We start from the raw sequence: 23,503 nt of genomic DNA, 5'->3' as shown, positions 1-23,503 counted from the left end.
TCTGTGCTGACTGCCAGCTCAGAGCCTGGAGCCTGTTTCAGAGTCTGTATCTCCCTCTCTCTCTGACCCTCCCCCGCTCACGCTGTCTCTCTCTCCTAGAAATAAATTAAAAAATATATTTTAAAAAAAAGTGTTCTTTGAATGGTATCTCTTGGGCTCTCTTGTTGAGACCTTGGTTATTTTATTTTCCTACTCGTAGTGGTATTTGGAACTCTCCACCATGTGTGCTTTGGCTTGTTTCTTGACTTTGCCCTGGAGAAGAAAGCAGACAGACAAACACACAGGGAACAAAGGCACACAAATGCACAGACAAATCCAACAAACACGCAAACTGAAAGGGAAAATGAAAAAGTAAAGAGAAAAGAGGGAGGAGGGAAGGCGAATAATAAAAAATAAAAATACATAAAAAAGAAAAAAAGAAGAAAAGAAAAGGAAAAAAGAAACCCAATGGACAAAAAAACAGTGTAAAGCATATAACCAGATTTCCCAGCTACAAATAAATAGCCGGGTGTATGCAGTGCTGGTTGAAGAGCATAGAGAAAGAGAGAGATGACAGGGCGGGGATGAGGCGAAATTGGAAATGAAATGAGCCAGCAGAAGGAATAAGAAGCTTTTTTCAAAGAGTGAAAGAGTGGAATACGGTTGAAGAGGTGAAAGAAATGACGATGGTGTTATCCAGAGAAACTATATAGTTTGATTACTCCAGAGAGAAAGAGATGAAAAGGCAGGTAGGTGTAGAATTTACATCTAGAGAATGGATTAAATGTGACTGTTTAAGCAAGCCGGTGACCAGAATTAATCAGGTCAGTGCTCCAGTAAAAAAAAAAAAAAAAAAAAAGAGGGAGGAGGGCAGATCTCCAGCAGTGATGGGCGTGGTTTGATCCAGTGCGCCCCGCAGGCATCCCGCCTTGGCGGTTGTGGGGAGAAGAGTGGCGGTGCTCCAGTCCCTTCTTGACCCAAGCGCTGCAACTCACTTTTTTGGGTGTGTAAACTCCCTGTGCTGGGGGCGCAGCCAAGGTGGGCCATGCTCTATATCCCAGGCCAGGCCTCATTTCCAGATCCTAGTCCGCGCGCCCCACTGAAATTGCCAGAAACACAAACTTGCAGGCGATCCCCTCAGGGCAGTCCCAAGCCTCCTGCCTTCCCCCTGGGGATTGAGCCAGATGGGAAGCCGGTGCTCCCATCTCCTCCAGATCGGGTTGGCAAGCGAGGAGCAGTTTCATCTGGGGGTCGCCTGGGATGATTGCGTCCCGCCTAGGGTCAGCTGGAGAGCAGGAAACCGGGTCCCTCTGTGTCCCGAGCGGAGGTTTTTTGTTCCCCAGCGACAGGGACAGTGTCTTGAGCAGTTTCAGCCACTCTCTTTCCCCTCTAAACTCCCCGCAGAGGGGGGTCGCCCCCGTCCCTCTGTGTCTCTGGTCCCGGCCCGATTTTATCTTCCCCAGTTCGCACTCACACTAGAAGGTTTTCTCAGCGGACTCTGTCTCCTTTTCCTCCCAAACTCCTGGATTCTGTAAGGGTTCCTATGGCTTCAGGCCTTCTCCGTGCGAGATATGGGGGCGAGTGTAATGTATGGAGCTCCCTACTTCTCCGCCATCTTGCCCCCTTCCCCTGGATATCTTTGTATTTATCCTACTTGCAAGTCATTGAACGTCTTGGATCTATAAATTAATGGCCTCTTTGGCAAGTCTGTAGCCATATTTCTTCAAACGTGTTGCAGCAGCAGTGGAAAACGAAACATGACCTCTCCATTGCTTCCGGGTGGAGCTCCAGGCTCATCCCCTCTCGCTGAGCCCATCCAGTCTCTGTTACTGATTATGTTCCTCCGTTGCCATCGCTGGGACATGCCACCTGGGGTAGTGACCGCCCTAAGCATCCAACTTCAGCTCAGTTCATAATCTCTTAGTTCGTGAGATAGATAGAGCCCCACATCGGGCTGTCTGCTGTCAGTGCAGAGCCGGCTGCCTTCGGATCCTCTGTCCCCATCTCTCTCTGCCCCAACCCCCTCTAAAAAAAATTTTTTTTTAAATTAAATCTCCCCAGATGATTGCAATGTATGCCAAGTTGGAGAACTAGATTAGAAGAATGAGACTATAACCAGAATGAATGAACAAATGAATAGACACTGAGAAATGCCTTGAATAATGGATATGTAAACAAGTGAGTAAATGAAAAAGGAATGAGTGAACGGGTGAATGAAAGCGTAAATGAATGAATGATTAAATCAATGCAAGAGAGCAGTGGTAAGAGGATGATTGGGTGGATGCCAGATGGTTAGTGGACAGATGGAGAGAGGAAATGATAAATGAATAGACACGTAGTTGGAAATGAATAGAAGAATAGATCATAAGGAGTGGATGGATGACATGATAGGTAGAGAATGAAGGAATGGGTGCCTGGACAGAGGGATCAATGGGCATTGGAGGAGAGATGGATGGATGGATGTGATGGAAGGCAGAGAATTGCATGGATAAATGGAAGATGAAGAGATGAATGAGCGACTGCAAGTTGGATGTAAGGATAGCTGAATGGCTAGACAGATGGATAAGTGAATAAATGGTTAGATGTTTGAGTGGATGGATGGTCAGATGGATGTGTGAAGGGTTGGATGATGAATGGATGGGCAAACAGAGGGATAGGAGGAGAGTTAGATGGACAGGTGAGTAGATGAATGGTTGGATGTTTGTTTATTTTTTAATTTATTTTTATGTTTTAGATCTTCAAAACAATTTTAAGTAATCTCTGGGATGCCTGAGTGGTTCAGTCAGTTGAGCGTACAACTCTCGATTTCCTCTTGGGTCATGATGCCAGGGTTGTGGGATGGAGATGTGTCAGGCTTCACGCTGAGCACGGAATCTGCTTGGGATTCTCTCTCTCTCTCTCTCTCTCTCTCTCTCTCTCTCTCTCTCTGTGTCCCTCTTTCTCTCTGTCTCTCTCTCTCAAAGTAAATGAACAAAATATCTAAAAAGAATTTCTTTTCATTAAAAAAAAAGTAATCTCGGGGCGCCTGGGTGGCTCAGTCAGTTAAGCGTCCGACTTCAGCTCAGGTCATGATCTCACAGTTCGTGGGTTCGAGCCCCGCGTCAGGCTCTGTGCTGACAGCCAGCTCAGAGCCTGGAGCCTGTTTCAGATTCTGTATCTCCCTCTCTCTCTGACCCTCCCTTGCTCACGCTGTTTCTCTCTCTCTCTCAGAAATAAATAAAACATTAAAAAAAAAATTTTTTTTAAAGTAATCTCTACATTCAATGTGGGGCTTGAACTTACAACCTTGAGATCAAGAGTTGCTGCTCCACCAACCAATCCAGCCAGGTGTCCTTGACTGTATATTTAGGCAGATAGATGAATATACACTTAGATGGATGTTTGGAGAGATTTATGGAGGTTGAGATGGATAAACAGACAGGTGGTTACATAGATGGATGGAAAAATGGGCTGTACAGTGACTAAGTGTGTAGCCAAACCACCTTGATTTAAATCCTCATTCTGCCATTTGTGGCTGTGTGACCTTGGGCAATTTGCTTTATTTTAATTTGCCTGTTTCCTCATCTTTTCCAGAAGTATGATAATAATAGTTCCTACCTCCTGGTGTTTTTGTGAGGAGAAAATGAGTTGATACACTTAAAGCCCACAATCTGTGTCTGGAATATTCCTAGATTTATTGTGATGGGAAGATGGGTGGACAGGTGATGAGGTGGCTCAATGGATAGTATGATTGAACGAAGGAAGGAACGGTGAGGGAGGTGAATGGCGTTTCGGACATTCATGAGATACCCTCAAACATTTTATTAAGGGCTTAGAAGAGAGTCCTGTGGGATCTTTCTCTCTGTGTCCCCAAGAGTTATGGCCCTGGGAATAGATCAAACTTGGACATAGGACAAGTTGATATCACCCTGGATCTCCAGCACGTCCACATTCTGGAAGGCCGATACGCGATGGGAATAGTCAAAGAGGTGCTGGCCATTGGCGTAAACCTTGAAGCGATCTATGCCACAGCGGATGGACAGCTGCCGGGGGAGGGCAGGCTTGAGGCTAGGGCCAGGACAGAGGGTTTGGAGGGAAGGGGGCGAAAGAGACCCCAGACTCACATCAAAGAATTTTCCAGGACCAAACGGGTTGTAGGTGATCTTCTTCTCCTCGGATCCCCACGAACCATTCAGGAAGCTGTTCCGAACCACGACATCCTCGGTCAGACGGGAGTTAATGTGCAGAGCCAGGTCCCCTGTGGATCCCATGACGAAGTTGATTGCAAAGCTGAAGGCAGAGAGGGAAGGAGGTGGGAATGAGACAGGGGCCAGTGCCTGGGTCTCCAGGGGAGGAGGCGGCCGGGGCCCAGACTCCTGGCTCTGAAGGAGGGAGGGGGCTGACCGTGTACCTCTTGCCTGTGTGGGGTATGAAGCCCTGGAGTACGACAGTTCTTCGGGCTGTAAGCCCCCCTTGCAAGATCTTCCTAAATGGCACAGGCTGTGGGAAAGGACATGGGGGTCCCATCACCTCTCAGATCACCAGACACCAGAGGCAGGGACACATTTTCAGAGATGGCTGCCCCCTCCTAGGAAATGTCCCCAACTCCCATCCCCTCCCGACTCTGGCCACCCCGACACCCTCTCCCCACTCTATTTCCCACCCTCACAGAGCCCCTTACCCACCCCCAGCTCCTACATCCCTGCCGACTCCCTGCCGCCAAGCCCTAAATGCCCACAGGACACTTTACCGGGTTGAAGATTGGGGGTCCCTCCATGGTCTGTGGAGTGAGGAAGGAGAGATATGATTCTGTAATATCTGACAAATATTTATGGCACGCCAACTCTATGCAGGCATATCTCTGGGTGTTGGATTAGTACAACTGGGGGGCCCACCTCTTTGACCCCCTCCCGCTTCTCACCACCCCTCGCCCCCAAAATGGCCACACACCCCTCCCACTTACAGGCAGGTTACTTGGCTGTTGGTGGGTGTGTCCAGGACGCTACACAGATGAATGGAAGGCAGAAAGGGTGAGGGGGGCTGGGGGTCCTGTGGCTGCCCCAAGACCTCCTCAGGCCACCAAGCCCCCCCCACAAGGAGAAATCCATGACCCATCAACAGGTAGTGGGTGTGCCGGCATACCCACGGACGTCCGTAGGCACAAAGGCAATGTGTGTGGGAAGCAATGAGGGAAGACCCCAAACTAGGGCCCGGGGGGGTGTCAAGGAGGCCTGTCCAGGGCAGCCCCACCACCGCGGTCCAAGACAACTCTGGGGTCAAAGAGTGGCACCCAGGTGGCTCATTCATGGAGAGGAACTCGCCATGTTTAGGGCTCTTCAGAGCGCAGTGACACTCCACCTCTTTAGGGCAAGCCTGGTAAATTCTACTCTCGCTCCCTTCCTTATCCTGCTTCCTCCTGTCTCTGTGCCTCTGTTCCCCCATCTGTAAAATGGGCCCGATGAGCATCAGAGCACTTTCCCCGCAGAGGTGGTGGGGGGGCGGGCGCTTACAGGCTGGGGGAGGGTAGAACCCTCAGCCGAAGGACACAGCTGGCGTCTGGAGTTTGGGCTGCTATGGGGGTGTTTGGGCGGCCGTTTCTTCCCTGTGGACCTGGGAACGGGGTTTCTAGGTCATGGGGTGTGTCTCTGCTCAGCTTGCAGAGAACTTCCCAGTCATTCCCAGGGGAGTGTCGGCCAGCTCCCCAGCCTCTCCAGTGATCGGTATTGCGTGCCTTTCTCTTGTTAGCTCTTCCCCTGGGCGTGTGGCGGTAGCTCATTGTGACTTGAGGTCAGTTTCTCTGGTGACAGCAGTGTTGGGCAACTTCTCATGAACTTGCCTGCCATCCCCGTGGCTTTTGTTCCTCCTTATCTTTGCTTCTTGACTCAGCTTACGGACTTCCTCCTCCTCCCAGAAGCCCTGCCCCTGGACTCCCTAAACCTCCCGTCTCCCATCCTAGGCTTGACCGCTCGGAGCCAGCACCGTCTGGTGGAATGTCTGTCTTCCCAGCGGGCTGTCTTGGCGGCCTCCGAGTTTGTAGCTCGGCCAGTGAAGAGCCTGGCCCAGGGCAGGTGCCCAGGAAAGAAAGGAGGCAGGGAACGAATTAAGGAAGGAAATGGGCACCTAAGAGAAGGGACGCCACGCACCTGGCTTGGCGGGGGGTTGCCGCCAATGAAATTGATGGATTGAAGCTCCAGGTCCCCATCCACTTGCAGGTGGGTGACCATCTGTAGGGGGCAGCCGGTGCCCGAACTCATAGAAGGGATTTCTATGGGTCGGCACCTGTGACCTTGGGAAGGCAGAAACAGGAAGTAGGGGACAGAGATCTTTTTAACTTGGGGACAAGTCTTGGAGATGAGCTGGGATAGCCACAGAGTGAGGATTCTTGGAGTCTACAGGTCAGAGGTCGAGCCAGGGTCAACGGTTGGGGGAGAGACAGGTGGATGGGCGAGAGCGCAGGATTTAGTCAGGATGGTGAGCACGAGAGAATCGAGCCTGAGGTTTGGTTTCGGTGCCAAAGGAGTTGGGCCTGAGTCCCCCTCCGGCATGTTGACTGTCTGACCTGGGGGAAGTCACTTCACCTCTCTGAGCCTTTGTTTCCCCATCTGTGAAGTGGAGGCTCACTCAGGGATTGTTGGGAATAGTAAAAACCCAGCCAGGCATGTCAAAGGCATGGTGGAAATCCTGTGTAGAGCCTTGTTATCATACCTCAGTGTCCTTTATGTCATCACGGTTCTATTTACAGCGCTAAGCTGTGGGCACGGGGCTGACAGCCAGCTCCGAAGCAGTTTTATTTCTGGACTTGGATGCTGGGGTGTTCTCTTGGTGAAAATCCAGTGAGCTCTGTTGTACACTTCAGTAACACATTTACAAAAAGACTCTCAGGGCGCCTGGGTGGCTCAGTCGGTTAAGCGTCTGACTTTGGCTCATGTCATGATCTCGCGGTTCGTGGGTTCGAGCCCCACGTCGGGCTCTGTGCTGACTGCTAGCTCAGAGCCTGGAGCCTGTTTCAGATTCTGTGTCTCTCTCTTTCTCTGACCCTCCCCTGCTCACTCTGTCTCTCTCTCTCAGAAATAAATAAAACAAATATAAATAAACTTTTAAAAATTTTTAATAAGGTAAAAAAAATAAAATTTAAAAATACTTGCATGGGGTGCCTGGGTGGCCCAGGTGGTTAAGTGTCCAACTTCAGCGTGGGTCATGATCTCACGGTTTGGTTAGTGGGTTCGAGCTCCACATCGGGCTCTGTGTTGACAGCTCAGAGGCTGCTTTGGATTCTCTGGTCTCCCTCTCTCTCTCTCTGCCCCTCCCCCACTCACTCTCACACTCTTGCTCTTTCTCTGTCTCTCAAAAATAAAATAAAATATGGGGCGCCTGGGTGACTCAGTCGGTTAAACATCCGACTTCGGCACGTCATGATCTCCCAGTTCATGGGTTCAAGCCCCGCGTCGGGCTCTGTGCTGATGCCTAGCTTGAGCCTGGAGCCTGTTTCAGATTCTGTGTCTCCTTCTCTCTCTGACCCTCCCCTGCTCACGCTGCCTCTCTCTCTCTCTCAGAAATAAATAAAACATTTAAATAAATAAATAAATAAAATAAACTTTAAAAAATACTTGCATAATAGTAATCAGTCACAGCGTGTGGGCCTTATCCGGAGGCTGACTCAGATTAAGTGCAAAAAACCCTCAGGTCATGATCTTACAGTTGGTGGGTTTGAGCCCTGTGTCGGGCTCCGTGCTGACAGTGCAGAGCTTGCTCAGGATTCTCTCTCTATCCGTCTCTCTTTGTCCCTCCTCTGCTTGAGCTCTTGCTCTCATGCTCTCTCTCTCTCTCTCTCTCTCAAAATAAACTTTAAAACAACAACACACGTTAAGGTATTTATGAGTTAACCGGAGGGCTGGCTGATGTGAGGCCCCAGGAAGAAAGTGTTTCAGCTGTGGTAATTAGTGGCCTTGGAACTATGCTCTTAAAAACTGAAATATTTATGAATGAAATTATATCTGGGATTTGCTTTTAAATCCCATGAGAGGGGAGGTGTCAGGGAAGGATGAAAACCAGGGGCTTCGAGCTCACAGCCACTGGAGCTGACCAAGGGGGGGGGGTGTCACTGCACCCAGCGCTCCTTTTGTGTGTTCCAAGTTCTCCAGAAGAAAGAGCCAGAATACACATTTTGCAAGAATGCAGGGGACAAGGTGACATACATTAAACATGACAAGGACGTCCACGGTGGAGGAATCGGAATGAGACACATGGGAGAAAAAAAAATTGTTTAAGAGAAAAAACGCTTAATAGGCAGGGAAGAAGGAAAAGAAAAAAGTGAGGTAGGAAAGGTGGAGGGAGAGGGAAGGGGGGAGGAGAGAGGGGGGAGGAGAAGGGAAATAAGAGGGAGGGGCAAGAAGGAAGGGGGTGGAGGGGGGAGGAGGAGGAGGCACAGATGGAAAGAGGAAGCAGGGGAGGAAGGAAGGTGGAGAAGGAGGGAGAGGCCGGTAGGAGGAGGGAAGGGGGAGGGGCGCCACCATGGGGAGGCCCCGCCCCCAAGCTCTGACCTTGTAGTGCTCCGCCAGGACCATGATCACCAGCTCAAATGCGGTGCCCTTGCGGAAGGGCACGCTTCTTTTCTTCTCCTCGCTGCCCCACCTGCCGCCTTGCATCGAGTTGAAAACCACCTTGTCCCAGCCATCGAAGCGGGGATTGAAGTGGAAGGCAATGTCCGCCCCCGCGTGCTGCCCCGCCACTAAGTTCACCGAGAACCTGGTGGAACAGGAAGGGCTGTTCCCCCCCCCCCCCCCCCCCCCCCCCCCCGCTCCCCACCCCCTCCTGCGAACCCGGACCTCCTCCTGGAAGCCGGTTCACACCTACCCCGTTCTCACATCCCTGACTGGTCACATCCCTGACTGGGCGGGAGGAGGGGTTGGGGGAAAAAAACATCAGGAGGCAGCACACTTGGGCACTGTTGACCCCAGAGAGGAAGGGAAAGTAGTGCCCCTGAAGTCCAGGAAGGCTGCCACGCATTCGCTCACTCCCTTTCCTTAACCAGACCACCGCCCCCCAGCCCCTCCCCACTTTAAATAAGATTATAGCTGGGACGCCTGCGTTTCCAAGGGCCAGGCACTATCCTAGGAACCTGTCTCTCTGCTCCCTCCCTGCCCCGCAGGCCATTCCAGCCAGGGGGACCTCTGAAGAGGCAAGTCAGAGCGGGACCCACACCTTCCCTCAGGCCAGCATCCCTGAAGTTATTCTAACTGGGCACAAACACCGGCCTCAGGGCCTTTGCACTGGCTGTTCTTTCTACACCTATACTCCCAGGCTCCCTCCTGCCCCTTCTTTGGGTCTTTGCTGAAGTGTTCCCTCCCTACCACCCTATTTAAAGGGACAGTGCCACAGTCCTCCCTCCTCTACATCCATTCCCCATCTCCTTTCCCTGTTTCTGTGCTTAGCACTTATTACCACTGGCCCCTGCATATTTGATTTTTATCTTTCATCTCTCCTCTCTACTAGGATGTCAGCTCCGCGTGGGCAGAGATCTTGGTCCCGTCGACTGCTCTCTCCCCAGTGCGTAGGCACACAGCGGGCACTCAATGACGAAAAAACCAATGAGTAAAAAAAACCAACCGTGCCTTCAGGTCAGGTCAATTTTTTATCACCATTTTAGGGCCCTATAAAAAATGCTAAGACTTATTTTACTGCTTACTTTCCAGTGTTACACATGGAATCCTCAAAACAATCCCATTTTACAGACGGGAATCTAAAGCACAGAGAGGCGTGGTGGCTTTCCGGGGTTGCACAGTTGGCCAGTGACAGAGCTGGCCGGGCTCTGAGCCTGTGATCTGAGTTCATGCCATCACACCCATCAGTTCCAGTCCAGCATCCCAGCTCCAGAGCCGCCTCTCTTAGTGAGACTCCCGGCCCCCTCCCCCCTCCCCGCAGCCCCCAGGCTCCCTGCTCCTGGTCACCAAGTCCTGGACGTCCCAGGCTAGGGCTGACCTTTGGCCATCGGGGGCAGTGGCACAGAGCCCCCCTTCCCAAGCAGGTGGGGGAGGGGGAAGGCCTTCTGCAGGAGAGTGGAAGCCCCGTTTCCCCCTCTCCTGGCCTAGCCTGGCGCAGGGGAGTGCCTTACTTACCTCTTCATGTGCTCACTAGCCACTCCTTGGATGTAAACAGACATTCCGACAGAGTCCGCCGGGGATGGGCTTATTGTAGGGCAGAGTCTGTGGAAGGGGCCCGGTGAGCCCTTACTCCTCATCGAGAAGCCCCCCCCCCCCATTAGGACACTAGGGGTGTCCTTCATCCGCATGAAGGTGAGGCGAGCCAAGAGTCAGGTATGGACATAAATAGCCTGAGTGTCAGGGTGGGAGTAAATCAAGTCCCAGGCTGTGTCGGGTAAATCAGACTCGGGGGTGGTGGTGGTGGGGAAGGGGTGCCTCTGAGGAATCAGGGTGAGAGGAAGTTGGTGTGCGGGGTTCAGGGTGAAACTAGGCCGGGGGCCCGCAGTTAGGGCCTGGGCCCCTATCTCACCGGGTTGTAGGTGGGCTGGTATCCGGGAGCAGGAACATAGGCCATCTTGAGAGGCTGGGCTGGTGGCCCGTCGTCGTCGTCCGGTGAGAAGAGGCACAGAAGTGGGGAATGGTGGCAGTGGGCAGGAGGGGGGTGGCTCTTATTCCTGAGATAGGGGAGGGGCTGGCAGGGCAGGGTCCACAGGGCCCCTCTTCTGGGCACCCCACGCTCCTGTCTTTTTCTAGGGCGCCCCCTTGTGTCCCTCCTCTTACCAGTCTCACTGGTAACCAGCCAGAACCCAGATCATCTGGGTCAGGCCAGGGGCACTTAGGTCAGAGCCGCCTCCTTCAGGCCCGTTCGCAAAGAGGAAGTGTAGTGAACTTCAGCCCTGCCAGGGCTTTATCACAGTCAATAAAAGCCTGGCCAGACCTTTGTTAGCAGAGAGAGGGACAGTTCAGGAGGGGTGGGCAGGGCAAGGCTGCAGGTGTGGCCCATGACAGATGGGCAACGGGGGTGAGTGGGAGCAGGAAGGAACTAGGCGCTCTGGAAACTCGGAGGAACTGTGGGAGCACCTACGTTTTGTTTTTTTTTTTAAATGTTTTATCTATTTCTAGGAGAGAGAGAGAGAGAGAGAGACAGCGTGAGCAGGGGAGGGCCAGAGAGAGAGGGAGTCACAGACGGAAACAGGCTCCAGGCTCCGAGCTGGCAGTCAGCACAGAGCCCGACGCGGGGCTCGAACCCACGAACCGCGGGATCATGACCTAAGCGAAAGTCGGACGCTTAACCGACTAAGCCACCCAGGCGCCCCAGGGAGCACCTACGTTTATTTGCATGCCCACCGCATGCCTGACAGTCCAATGCCATATAACTTTGTTTTTATTTTTTAGCGTTTACTCATTTTTGAGAGACAGAGCACGAGGGGGGGAGGGGCACAGAGAAAGGAAGACACAGGATCACAAGCAACCTCCAAGCTCTGAGCTGTCAGCACAGAGCCAGTCGCAGGGCTCAAACTCACAGATCACAAGAGCTGAAGTCCCCTGCCTAACCGACTGAGCCACCCAGGTGCTCTAGGCTGCATAGATAGTGGCTTAGATCACGACTTCTGGAGCCAAAGGCTCTGGGTTCAAATCTTGCCCTGGCCACTTCCTGGCTGTTTGGTCTTGCATCAGTTTGGCGTTAACTTCAATTTCCCCATTTGCCCATCTGTAAAATGGGGATATTAGTAGTATTGACTTCACAGAAGCCTTGAAAGGACTCACGCGGTGAATAAACGCTCAGAATAGGACTTGGCATATAGAAGGCATTAAATTAATCCTTGGCCTCTTGCACGCATTCCAAACCTAAACCCGGGAGGTTGGGTTTATCTAATGGACACGAAAACCTGAAGCTTAACGAAACTGAGGCAGTTGGGCCAAGACTGGGTAGCAACAGAACTCCAGCCAGACTCCGGCGTCGGATCCCACTACGCTATGCAGTGAGTGGGTGCCAGGCAGGGCGAACACCGCTCTGGAGCCTAGAGCAGACAGGGACACCATCTGGGGCCTTTCCGGGCGGAAGGCACGTGACTTTTGCTTGACCCGCCCCTGCCAGACTTCCTATTTGCCCTGGGCTGCCCATCGCCAGCTCCGAATGGGCATCGCCCGCGTGGCTCCCATTCCCATTGGCCAAATCTCCGCCCCCAACATTCCGCCCAGCTGAGGCCCGTGGGGGCAGGCGCTTCTTGGCTCCTTGCTGCCTCGCCTCTTTCCAATAAGGACACCAGGTTCATTAAGCTGCTTTACTGTTTGGGTGAAGACGAGGCCCTGGGCACGAGGAAATCAGTGTCGTAGCAACAAATTGGGAGATCAGGCATGAAGGCACGGAGGCGACCGGCTTCGCTCATCCTAATTCTCTGTGGATGAGGAAACGGCACGGGGTGGGGCAAGGGGACAAGGCCAGACCCCCAGGCCAGGGCCTGAGCCTGGTCCTGGGGGGCTCTCAGAGCTTGGAGAAGTTCACGCTCTTCAGGTCCTTCTTCTCCATCGCAGCCTGGACAGACTTAACGATGTCCTCGGTTTGTAGCATGCTCATGTTCCACGTGGCCTGGATGAAGAGGGTGGAGCACAATGGGAGGGAGGATTGGAGTTGGGCCAATGAAAAACAGGGAAGAGGCAGCGCACCAATCAGAGGACAAGGCCTGTTTGCAGAGGCCCTGATTGGCCGCTCTGGGATCAGAGAAGGGCTGTGATTGGTTGAACAGAAATCCTTACCATGTAGTTGAGACTCTCAGGCACGGAATGGTTGCGGGAGTAGATCAGGTTGATTTTGGTGCTCTGCGCTGCCACAGGGCTCTTGGTGGAAATCTCTGCCGCCAGGGTGAAGGCCGCCTCGAGCACGTCCTCCTTGTTTGGGAACACCCGACTGCGGATGAAGGGAATCCGTAATGGGGGTGTGTGGGTGGTTGGGGAGGGGGAGTTCTGCAGAGTCCCCATGGATGAGGAATTGACCAACCACTGTGGAAATCGGAAAACCGCCCAGTGACATAGACGAATCAGAGCAGGGCACCGGACACCAGAATAAAGAAGTGACCACCCAGAGACAGGAAGCCATGTGGAATCCGTGAAGATAACCCGGGGACCCCAGAGCCTCGCCCAGATTGCACCTGAGCCTTCAACCAGCCGAGGCCTCGGCCCCTACCTGACCAGCCCACTGTCCAGGGCCTCATCAGCCATCATCTTGCGGGAAGTGAGGGCCAGCTCGCTGACCAGGCTGCGAGAAAGCAGGGCCTGTCAGGGGACGGCACTCACCCCGGGCCCGGGAGATGCCCGTGGTGCCCTCCCTCGGCTTCTCCGCTCACCTCTGGTTTCCGATGACCTTGGGCAGCCGCTGCAGCGTTCCCACATCTGCTGCCAAACCTATGTCCACCTCCTGGGGTAGGCCATCGTATCAGTGCTTGTGCCCCATACTGTCCCCCACTGTGAAACCGCAGTGCCCATGAAATTCCCCATTTACTGCAGAGCCTCATTCCACACCCACCTCAGAGACTGCCCCCTCCCCACTCCCACTCCATTTAATTGCCATCCACGTGCTTTCACCCAGGTAACTTCCTTCTAGAATACAGCCCACTTCCCAATTCCTCTGCCCTCCCAACTCCTTAGGGTGGGCCATGTCTTATCTCCAGAGGGAAGCCCTCAAACTCTGCCCATCTGACCCCCTTCCTGCCTCTACAGCTCCATCCTGTCTGCCTCCTCTCCAGGACTGATCCCAGCAGCAACCCCAGCCGCATCCCCACCCCCGTACCTCTACTCACCCCTAACCCCATGTAGACTGCATGGCCTCCCCTTGACTTCCTTCGTGGCCAAAGTGTTACTTCTTAAGGTGCAATTCTGATCAACACTTCCACGAAGCCCTCCGGGCTCACTCCAAGCCCTCCCTTCTTCCTCCTCCTCTGCGCCCACTCCCTTAGCCTGCCCTGTTGTTGCTCTGGCCCCACCCAGCCACTCCCTGCCCAGCTCTAAGCAGGACCCAAGAACACGGGAGGATGGCTCACCTTCACCTGGAAGAAAGCATCCTGGGCACAGTACCGGATGTCACAAGCAGTGATGAGGTCCACGCCTGCGAGGTGGAGGCCAGGGGCATTAAGCAACCACAAGGACCAACCCCTCCTTCCAGGTGGCGGGCTCCTACCCCAGGACCGAGTTGAGAGAGCAACTATCTGAGGCTGGTGGTCACTGGCTGAGGCAGCCAATAGGCACCCGACCCGCATGAGTGCCCAGATGTGCCGTGGGTGTCTGCCCACTCACCTGCACCAATACAGGCACCGTGGACTGCGGCGATCACCGGCTTAGGGCACTGCAAGAGAGCCGGGGTGGGGGGGGGGGGCGGGCTTAGGGCCGGTCTAGAAGAGGTGGACGGGGTGGGGGGTGGTAACCTGCCCGCCCTGCAGAGCACCTTCTCGATGACACTGAAGGTCTCTTGGTATCTGCAGATGAGGCTACGGAGCTGCCAGCTGATGCGGGCCACGTCATCTCCTTGGGGCTGAAGGATGTCCGAAGCCATGTCCATGAGGTCGATGCCTGGTGGGGAGGCACGAGGAAGCTCAGGTAACCCCCCCCAGACCCCCCCCCCGCCCAATCCACTGCCCCAACTAGAGAACTCAGATTCGGCAGATGTGAACCCCCAAACCACCACCAGTGTTTTGAGAAAGCCGCTCACACAGGACTTTGCCAGGGATCGCATATGGGGTGTGAAATAAAGAAAAGCTGACATTTTCTGGGCCATGACTCACTTTGTCCTCACAGTGACCCTATGAGGTGGCTCCTATTACTATCGCCAAGTTTACTGGGAGGAAACTGAGGCACAGGACACTGAAGTCCCTTGCCCAAGGTCACACTGGCGTGTGAGTAATGGCCCTGGAATGTTAAGCCGGGGACCATGCACTGGCTCCGGAGGTCATGCTTCTTACCACTATGCCAGATGGCACAGGACACGAGAGTTTTGGCAGGAGTCAAGAGTGGGAATGTTCCCTCCGACAGAAGACTCCAGATGGAGCAAATATTTGTGGCTCCAATCGCAAGCCGATCCCGAATCTAACCTTTGCTCCACTAATCATTCCTTGTGACCTCTCCTTTGGCTAAAATACTTTCTCCTGCTCTCCCTGTGCCCATGCCTGCCCTGACCGTGCCCTACGCGCAGCCGGGAGAGCAGGTCAGGGGCCCTTCCCTTCTTCCCTCCCATCCCACATACTTAGAAGAAAATACCAGGTATGTGCCAGGACCTTCTCAACCCTCCTGAACACTGTTTCTAGCCCATTCCTTTGGGCACACAGGCCCCCAACCATTGTTCCAACAACACCGGCCCTTCCCAGGGCTTTGTAAATTTATTTTCTTAATTTTTTGTTATCTATGGGCTCTCTCTGCCTACAACAAACTCTCCTCCTATAATGGCCAGGAGACTGACTCCAGGGGCGCCTGGGTGGCTCAGTTGGTTAAGCGTCCGACTCTTGGTTTCAGCTCAGGTCATGATCTCATGGTTCGTGAGTTCAAGCCCCGTGTCGGGCTCCACACTGACAGCGCAGACCCTGCCTGGGATTCTCTCTCTCCCTCTCTCTCTGTCCCTGCTTCTCTCTCTCTCTAAATAAATACACTTAAAAAAGAAGAAGAAGAAGAAGACGACGACGACTGACTCCATCATTCTGTCCAGGCCACAGCTCGAAAGTCATCTCAGAGAGGCCCACTTCCGGCCACGTGGGGTAAATAGCAGCCCCACCAGCCTCCATCTCCTTTCTGTCTTATCTCCTACACTACCCTCTTGTTATCATATAATCATGTGCTTATTTCAGCGAGGGCCTCTCTCCTTTTCCAGGATGTGAATGCTAGGGGTTTTGTCTTCCTGTCCACTCCCACATCCCCAGCTCCTAAACGGAGCCAAGGGCCCCAGAGGGATTCAGTAAGTGAACAGTAGGGACTACAGTCCTTGCCCTCGCTGAGCTGCCCTTCCGTGGGGAAGACAAACGCATAAGAAAATACATTTTGTTGGGTGGTGGTTAAGTGCTAAAAAGAAATTACAGCAGGGAAGTGGAATGGAGTGTGTGTGTGTGTGTGTGTGTGTGCATGTGCGCGTAGTGAGGGCTCTTACAGTATTAAATGGGGTGGTCATGGACCCTCTTGTTGGAAAAGTGACTTCTGAGTAAAGATCTGAGGAAGGAGAGGGAGGAAGCTATGGGCCTAGCTGGGATCAGGGAGCTCCAAATGTCAGAAGGGGCCAGTGCAAAGGCCCTGTGGCAGGAATGGTCTGTATGAAGAGCATGGGGGAGGTCGCTATCACTGCAGTGTCGTGAGTGAAGGGGAAAGGGGGAGGAGCCAAGGTTGGAGATATTTATGGGGCAAGACAGTACAGGGCCTCACAGGCCAGGGGGCAAACTTTGCCTTTTTCTCTGAGTGAGGCCTTGCCGCAAGATGGTCCTGAGCAGAATCATCTTTCACTGTCTTCTTCCTGGGGTTCATCCTTCTCATGCTTTTTGCCTCTGAACAAAGCTATCTGACAAACCAGAAAATCCCTTCCCACATTTGGCCACACCCTCCAGCCTCTGGGCCTTTGCTGCCTCTGCAGCTGGTTGAAATAAGCGAGACCTGAGACAGTTCTTCGGCTAAGGGCAGGACTAAGTTTGTGCGTGTTCAATATGTGTAAGACGGGACCCCCTCCCCCTCGTGTGACCTCAGCCAGGCCACTTCATCCTCTGGGCCTCGGGTTTCTCCTGAATCAAATGAGGGGAACACCCTCCTGAGAGCGGATGGACATAAGAATTAAAGGCGATGGTGGGGCGCCCGGGTGGCTTAGTCGGTTAGGCGTCCGACTTTTGCTCAGGTCATGATCTTGCAGTTCGTGGGTTTGAGCCCCGCGTCGGGCTCTATGCTGACTGCCAGCTCAGAGCCTGGAGCCTGTTTCCGAGTCTGTGACTCCCTCTCTCTCTGACCCTCCCCTGCTCACGCTGTCTCTCTCTCTCTCCTAAAAAAAAAAAAAATTAAAGGTGATAGAGCCCCAGAAGCACTTTACAGCGGGCCTGTCGTGTAAAGGCATCACGGTTACAATTACTGTGTCATTCCACTTGGCCATCCCCTGGCTTCCGCGCCATCCCGTGAAGCCCGGGTGACTCAGCACAACCCACGCTGAGTCCCAGAGCAGGCCCAGCTCAGCACCCTGGGGCACCTCCTTTCACTGGCTTTTCTGGTTTCCCCGCATCGCCCGGACCTGCACACCCTGGCTTTTCCAAACCCTTGCACCAAAGGACCCCAGACCGTGGTATGAGGTATCTGCCCTCTGAAGTACGAACTACTCAGGGCGCCTGGGGGGCTCAGTCGGTTAAGCGTCTGACTTCAGCTCAGGTCAGGATCTCAGGTTCGTGAGCCTAAGCCCCTCGTTGCCTCTCCACTCTCTCTCCCTCTCTCTCTCTCTCCCTTTCTCCCCGCCCCTTGCTCACCCAAGCTCGCTCTCTCTCTGAAAGAAAGAAAGAAAGAAAGAAAGAAAGAAAGAAAGAAAGAAAGAAAGAAAGAAAGAAAGAAAGAAAGAAACAGACCAGCTCTGCCACTTCCCATACATTGTGAGAACCAGGCAAGTTTCTTCCATCCTCTGAGCCTCAGTTTCCTCACACATAAAATGGGGATGATAATTGAACTCTGTCCCGAAGGGTGGCGGGGAGAATTAATTAATATATATACGATGTCACTCTGCAGGTGCTACCTTCCCTCTTTTTTTTTTTTTTAATTAGTGGTTCCCTTCTGCCATTGGAACTACTAATTAAATCGAGTTTCTCCTTTCTGGCCTGGAGGCTCTTGCTGTTCAAAGTGGAACCAGACAGCTGCTCTCGGCCGGGAGTTGAAAGAGGAGGGTGCTGGGCCTGGAACAGCTACAGACGAAGGCCCAGCTTTCGCTTCTCCAGCATGAGCTCCCGGAGGACAAGGCGTGAGAACTGGGGGCCGTGTCCTGTTTCTAGGTCCCTGGCACCCAGGGAGGGGCCGGTACCAGACTGTGTGTTGTGGACTGAACAAAGGAATGGAAGGAGAACCGAGACAGCAGTAGAAGGTTAGCAAGGGCGGCCTCAGTCACCGCTGGGTCCCCAGCACTGGGCCAGGCCCCGGGCCCAGATGACAACTACCCGCACGGGTCGGGTGGACAAGACGTCAATCACTCCCCGACAGCATGGGGTAGGTGCTGGAAGACACTAGCACTTATTTCATCTTATTTTATTTTATTTTAAAGCCAGCTTCATGCCCAGCGTGGAGGCTTGAACTCACAACCCTGAGTTCAAGACCAAGAGTCGGGGCACTCAACTGACTGAGCCACCCAGGCGCCCTAGGAAGTTATCACTTAAAAGAAGGGACTGGCAACCAAGTGAGTTGGCTGTTTTTTAAGTTTCTAGACTGAGGTGAGGCTGGAAGTGGGGCTTGAAGAACCAGAAAGTTCTTCAGAGCTCAGAGAGAGACAGAGTGTGAGTGGGGGAGGGGCAGAGAGAGAGGGAGACGCAGAATGTGAAGCAGGCTCCAGGCTCCGAGCTGTCAGCACAGAGCCCGACGTGGGGCTCGAACTCACAATCTGTGAGATCATGACCTGGGCTGAAGTCGGATGCTTAACCGACTGAGCCACTCAGGCACAAGAGATTTAAAAACTGATTCCAACTCGGCCGCTCACGCAGGAAACTGGACCTTCTCGCCAGGTCGAGAATTCCAGCATCCACAGTTCCCACATCTTTCCATATTCCAATATCCAGGATACAATCCAAACTTACCCCAATTGCAGATAAAAAGGATGAGACCCAGCTGTTCAGGACAAAAGACAATGGACAGGGATTGACCCCAAAGTGACCCGGATGCTGGAATCAGGAAACAGGTACCTGGGTGCCTCGGTCAGTTAAGTGCCAGCTCTTGATTTTGGCTCAGATCACGATCTCATGGTCTGTGAGATCGAGTCCCGCATGGGGCTCTGTGCTGACAGTGCGGGGCCTGCTTGGGATTCTTTCTCTCTCCCTCTCTCTCTGCCCCTCCCCTGCTCCTTCTCTCTCTGTTGCTCTCCCAAAATAAATAAATAAACTTTAGCGAGTTTTAAAGCAGTGGTTCTAACTATGATCGAAGGTACAAAGAAAACCGTGCTTGTGACAAATAGTGAGATACGAAACTTCTGTGGAGAAATGGCAAATATAAAAAAGAACCAAATGGAAATTTGAGCACCGAAAACTACAGTGTCCGAAATTTTTTACAAGATCACTGGGTGGGCTTCACAGCAGAACAGAGATGACAAAGGTCATGATGAATGTGGTCGTGGTGAATGTGGCCAGTGGAAATTATCCGGTCTGAAGAACAGGTCTGTGGCACAATTAAAAGTTCTAACAGACGTGTAATTGGAAATCAGTTTGTATGTGTTGAATAATTACATGAAAGCATGTTATTATAATACACTTTAGTGACATTAAAAGAAACAACAAGAGACTGAGAGGTTAAGGTCCTTGGTCAAGATCAGACTTCAGGGGCACCTGGATGGCTTAGTTGGTTAAGTGTCCGACTTTGGCTCAGGTCATGATCTCACGGGTCATGGGTTCGAGCCCCACATCAGGCTCTGTGCAGACAGGTAGCTCAGAGCCTGGAACCTGCTTTGGATTCTGTGTCTCCCTCTCTCTCTTGCCCCTCCCCTGCTCATACTTTGTCTCTCTTTCAAGAATAAATAAACATTAAAAAAAAAAAGATCAGACTTCAACACCCATCCTGTCATATTCTGCTGGACTAAATTTGGGCTTTGAATGTTTTAAATTAAAGGAAAAAGAAAGATAAAAGTAGAAGTTAGAAGCTGGTTAAAACCCTAATTAAGAAGCATCGTTCAGGGCACCTGAGTGGCTTAAGTCGATGATGATGAAGCGTCTGACTTCGGCTCAGGTCATGATCTCACGGGTCATGGCTTCGAGCCCTGTGTTGAGCTCTGTGCCAACAGCTTGGAGCCTGGAGCCTGCTTTGGATTGTGTCTCCCCCTCTCTCTCTCTGCCCTTCCCCCACTGGCGTTCTGTGTGTGTGTGCCTTTCTCAAAAATAAATACACATTAAGAAAACCAAATAAACACTGAGAGATTGGCAGGGGTCGGGGTGGAGAGCACCGGGTACCTGAAGTGAACACTTTTCCTGCCCCAGAGATCACCACTGCCCGGCAATCAGGGTCTTGTGCTATCTTGTTGAAGCACTCCAGCATCTCTCTGTGGAGGGGCAAGGAGAGAAGGGCTGCGTCTTGGGAGGGTTTCCCCTGCCCTCTTGTCCCCCGACCCCCACACCTCACCCCTGCCCACTCCCTCAGCCCTTGCTTCCTCCTGCAGGCAGCCCTCAGTGATCTGCAGGCCCTACCTCCAGCAGGCCTTGTTGATGGCATTTCTCTTCTCAGGCCGGTTTAACTGCACATGCAGAATGTGCTTCTGAGCAGCGGTCACTCGGAGGGACTCGTAGCTGTGGTCTGGGGCTTCTTTGGGGACCTCTTCTTGTGCAGAGGAGCTCATGAGGCGAAGGCAAAGCCTGGGACCCTGAGGAGTGGGAGCCATCAGTCCTGGGGATGCAAAGGAAAGAAGAGCCTTTGATGACGCCCACGTTGGGGTCACAGCTCCTTCAAGGGCAAAGAGGACACATTACATCCCAGTGATGTTAGACTGGGGAGCACAGGCCCCTATGAAATCTAAGGGCAGGGGTGCCTGGGTGGCTCAGTCGGTTAACCCTCAGGCTCTTGGTTGGGCTCAGGTCATGATCTCACCATTCATGAATTCGAGCCCCAAACTGGATTTTCTCTCTCTCCTTGCACAACCCCGCCCCTGCCTCCCCCACGCCACCTCACTCCTGCTCACTCTCTGTCTCTCTCAAAATAAAGTTACACACACACACACACACACACACACACACACCCCTTTAAGATTAGGTGCACTTGTCAGTGGCCCCAGTCCACTACTTCAGACCCTTGATCATGGGAAGGAGGGACCCCAGATTGGGAACACTAAGCTGTCAGTCACCCAATTGCAAGCCACAGGCCTACAAAATTAGGGAGCTTTTTCGTTGGGAGCACGTGCTCCCCTGTGTTTAAAGCGCTCCAACCGGGACCCGGGACAGGCTTCCCCATCCTACAGTGGCTACGACAGCACGACAGCGCTAGGGACTCCCGGAGGTCGAGGTGACTCACTCCGCATCAGCAGATCTCGGAATCTGAGAGAAGCCGCCATCTCTGCCGCCTCTGCCTCTGAGTTGCTGGTGGGAATGACCGACTGGAGGAAATCAAGGGGGCGTGCACGAGGCTACCATGTTTGGCGAGGGCACCGATGACGCAGCCTGGCTGGCGGTGACGCCAGTTTCTCCGCCATCTTTACTAAGGGCATCCGGAAATCGCTTTCTTAGTCCGCCGATTACAGTTTAGAAATGAGACCTTTGCCCCAGTAGGAACCTGGCTTGTTGCTGCCGGATAGTTCATTAGGGCGCTGTTGTATAATGATGGAAACATCGGAAACAGCTGAAATGTTCAAGGACATAATGGCAGAATAACCGTGGCCCTGCAACTTTGTAATCATGCCCTTGTACCGTGTTAACGGAAAAGAAAAAAGTAATCTAGTACCGAGCATAACCCACACAAGGTAATGAAAATATAGACAATAGACTAGCCAAGAAGGGGCCGTCTGTGTATCTCTTTGAGCTCTCACACACACTATTTTTCATTGTACACAAAGGGAACTGGAGCTTGGGGGAAGGGAAAGTTCCTAGTTCAAGGTTATCTGGGCTTTAGGAGTAAAGAAGGGATTAATGTGGCTTTGAAGTTCATATTCTTAAAATAATTTCTTTAAAAAATAAGACCAACTAGGGGTGGCTGGGTGGCTCAGTCAGGTGAGCGTCCAGCATTGGCTCAGGTCATGATCTCTCAGTCTGTGGGTTCAAGCCCCACCTTAGGCTCTGTGCTGACCGCTCAGAGCCTGGAGCCTGCTTTGGATTCTGTGTCTCTCCCTTTCTCTATCCCTCCCCCACTTGTGCACTATCTCTGGCAGTCTCAAAATAAACAAACATTTAAAAAATTAAATAAAGGGGTGCCTGGGTGGCTCAGCCGGTTAAGTGTCTGACTTCGGCTCAGGTCATGATCTCACGTTCATGAGTTCGAGCCCCGCTGGAGCCCCGCATCAGGCTCTGTGCTGACAGCTCAGAGCCTGGAGCCTGCTTCAGATTCTTTCTGTGTCTCCCTCTCTCTCTGCCCCTTCCCCACTCGTGCTCTCTGTCTCTCAAAAATAAAAAATAAAAATATTTAAAAATAAAATTTAAATAAATATTCTATACTCAACATGGGGTTCAAACTCACAATCCTGAAATCAAGTTGCACGCTCTAACTGCTGAGGCAGCTATGCTCCCCCAAGAGAAACAATTTAAACATGTACGATACTCAGCATGATCAATTGGTATGAAAAAGATGGTTATACATGTCTGTTTGTGCATAGGCTATAGTACATACATAGAGTATCTCTGAAAGCAGATTCAAAAATTGCTGGCAAGGGATAAAAACTGCGTGCTGGGAGACAAGACAGGAAAATTTACTTTTTACCCCTTTGATTGCCTTGAAAACAAATCCTAGAGGATTTAGAAGTTTATGGGGCTCCTGGATGGCTTAATCAGTTAAGCATCCAACATGGGCTCAGGTCATGATCTCGAGCTTTGTGAGTTTGAGCCCCACATCGGGCTCTGTGTTGACAGCTCAGAGCCTGGAGCCTGCTTCAGATTCTGTCTCCCTCTCTCTCTGCCTCTTTCCTGCTCACACACTGTCTCTCTCTCTCAAAAATAAATGAACATCAAAAAGAAATTTTAAAATAAGTTTATGGCTGCAAGGTGACTGTAGTTTCCCCTTTCCAGATGTTGTCTAAAACACCCTGGTGAAGCAGGTTGTTCATCCCATAAATGCCATGGGACTTCAGATGTTAACAATCTCTCTTTTCTTTTTTTAATTTTTAATGTTTATTTTTTTGAGAGAGAGAGACGAGAGCATGAGCAGGAGAGGAGCAGAGAGAGGAGACACAGAATCTGAAGCAGGCTCCAGGCTCTGAGCTGTCAGCACAGAGCCCAATGTGGGGCTTGAACTCACAAACTGTGAGATCATGACTTGAGCCAAAGTTGGACAAACGACTGAGCCACCCAAGTGCCCCATTAATAATCTGTTTTAAAACTTCACAGTAGGGTGCCTTGGTGGCTCAGTTGGCTAAGCATCTGATTTCAGCTCAGATCATGATCTCATGGTTCATGAGTTCAAGTCCTGTATCGGGTGAGCTCCAGCCCCACATCAGGTGAACATGAGCTCTGCTTCAAGTAAACACAAGCCCTGCGTCTCTTTCCCTCTGTCCCTTGCTCACTTATGCCCTCTTAAAAACAAACAAGGGGGGGCGCCTGGGTGGCTTAGTCGGTTAAGCGTCCAACTTTCGCTTAGGTCATGATCTCGCGGTTCGTGGGTTCGAGCCCCGCGTCGGGCTCTGTGCTGACTGCCAGCTCAGAGCCTGGAGCCTGTTTCAGTCTGTGACTCCCTCTCTCTCTGACCCTCCCCTG

The 23,503-nt window shown here is 52.3% G+C and overlaps 2 protein-coding genes across 2 annotated transcripts; both read right to left on the bottom strand.

The window, feature by feature from the left end:
• Nucleotides 1–3,634: 3,634 nt before the first annotated feature.
• On the bottom strand, nucleotides 3,635–11,048 carry LGALS4 (galectin 4). Its single transcript, XM_039247523.1, is given in 11 exon segments — nucleotides 3,635–4,001; nucleotides 4,083–4,248; nucleotides 4,370–4,458; nucleotides 4,709–4,738; nucleotides 4,922–4,960; nucleotides 6,102–6,191; nucleotides 6,193–6,237; nucleotides 8,499–8,703; nucleotides 10,074–10,124; nucleotides 10,126–10,160; nucleotides 10,468–11,048. Coding segments are annotated over 11 exon segments (942 nt in total). The 5' UTR covers nucleotides 10,513–11,048; the 3' UTR covers nucleotides 3,635–3,854.
• Nucleotides 11,049–12,209: 1,161 nt separating this feature from the next.
• On the bottom strand, nucleotides 12,210–21,214 carry ECH1 (enoyl-CoA hydratase 1). The gene is made up of 10 exons (XM_039247511.1): nucleotides 21,120–21,214; nucleotides 20,303–20,498; nucleotides 20,069–20,157; nucleotides 14,377–14,501; nucleotides 14,229–14,277; nucleotides 13,976–14,040; nucleotides 13,283–13,353; nucleotides 13,123–13,194; nucleotides 12,696–12,846; nucleotides 12,210–12,528 (listed from the first exon to the last, which is right to left on the bottom strand). The coding sequence occupies exons 1-10, from the start codon at nucleotides 21,157–21,159 to the stop codon at nucleotides 12,424–12,426; spliced, it is 963 nt and encodes a 320-aa protein (XP_039103442.1). The 5' UTR covers nucleotides 21,160–21,214; the 3' UTR covers nucleotides 12,210–12,423.
• Nucleotides 21,215–23,503: the final 2,289 nt, after the last annotated feature.

This window comes from Hyaena hyaena, unplaced genomic scaffold, assembly GCF_003009895.1.
Source record: "Hyaena hyaena isolate Hyena2069 unplaced genomic scaffold, ASM300989v1 scaffold_9, whole genome shotgun sequence".
Lineage (NCBI taxonomy): Eukaryota > Metazoa > Chordata > Mammalia > Carnivora > Hyaenidae > Hyaena > Hyaena hyaena.
The sequence above is the reverse complement of the archived record's forward strand: the minus strand, read 5'-3'. Positions and strand labels throughout refer to the sequence as shown.

What these genes read in the sequence shown, in the direction of transcription:
- ECH1 (XM_039247511.1), bottom strand. Translation starts at nt 21,159, where the DNA reads ATGGCGGCTTCTCTCAGATTCCGAGATCTGCTGATGCGGA. An exon ending in ATGCTTTCTTCCAGGTGAAG is followed by an intron (nt 13,354 to 13,975) that starts GTGAGCCATCCT and finishes GGCCTACCCCAG; the next exon opens with GAGGTGGACATAGGTTTGGC. An exon ending in AAGGTCATCGGAAACCAGAG is followed by an intron (nt 13,195 to 13,282) that starts GTGAGCGGAGAA and finishes GCTTTCTCGCAG; the next exon opens with CCTGGTCAGCGAGCTGGCCC.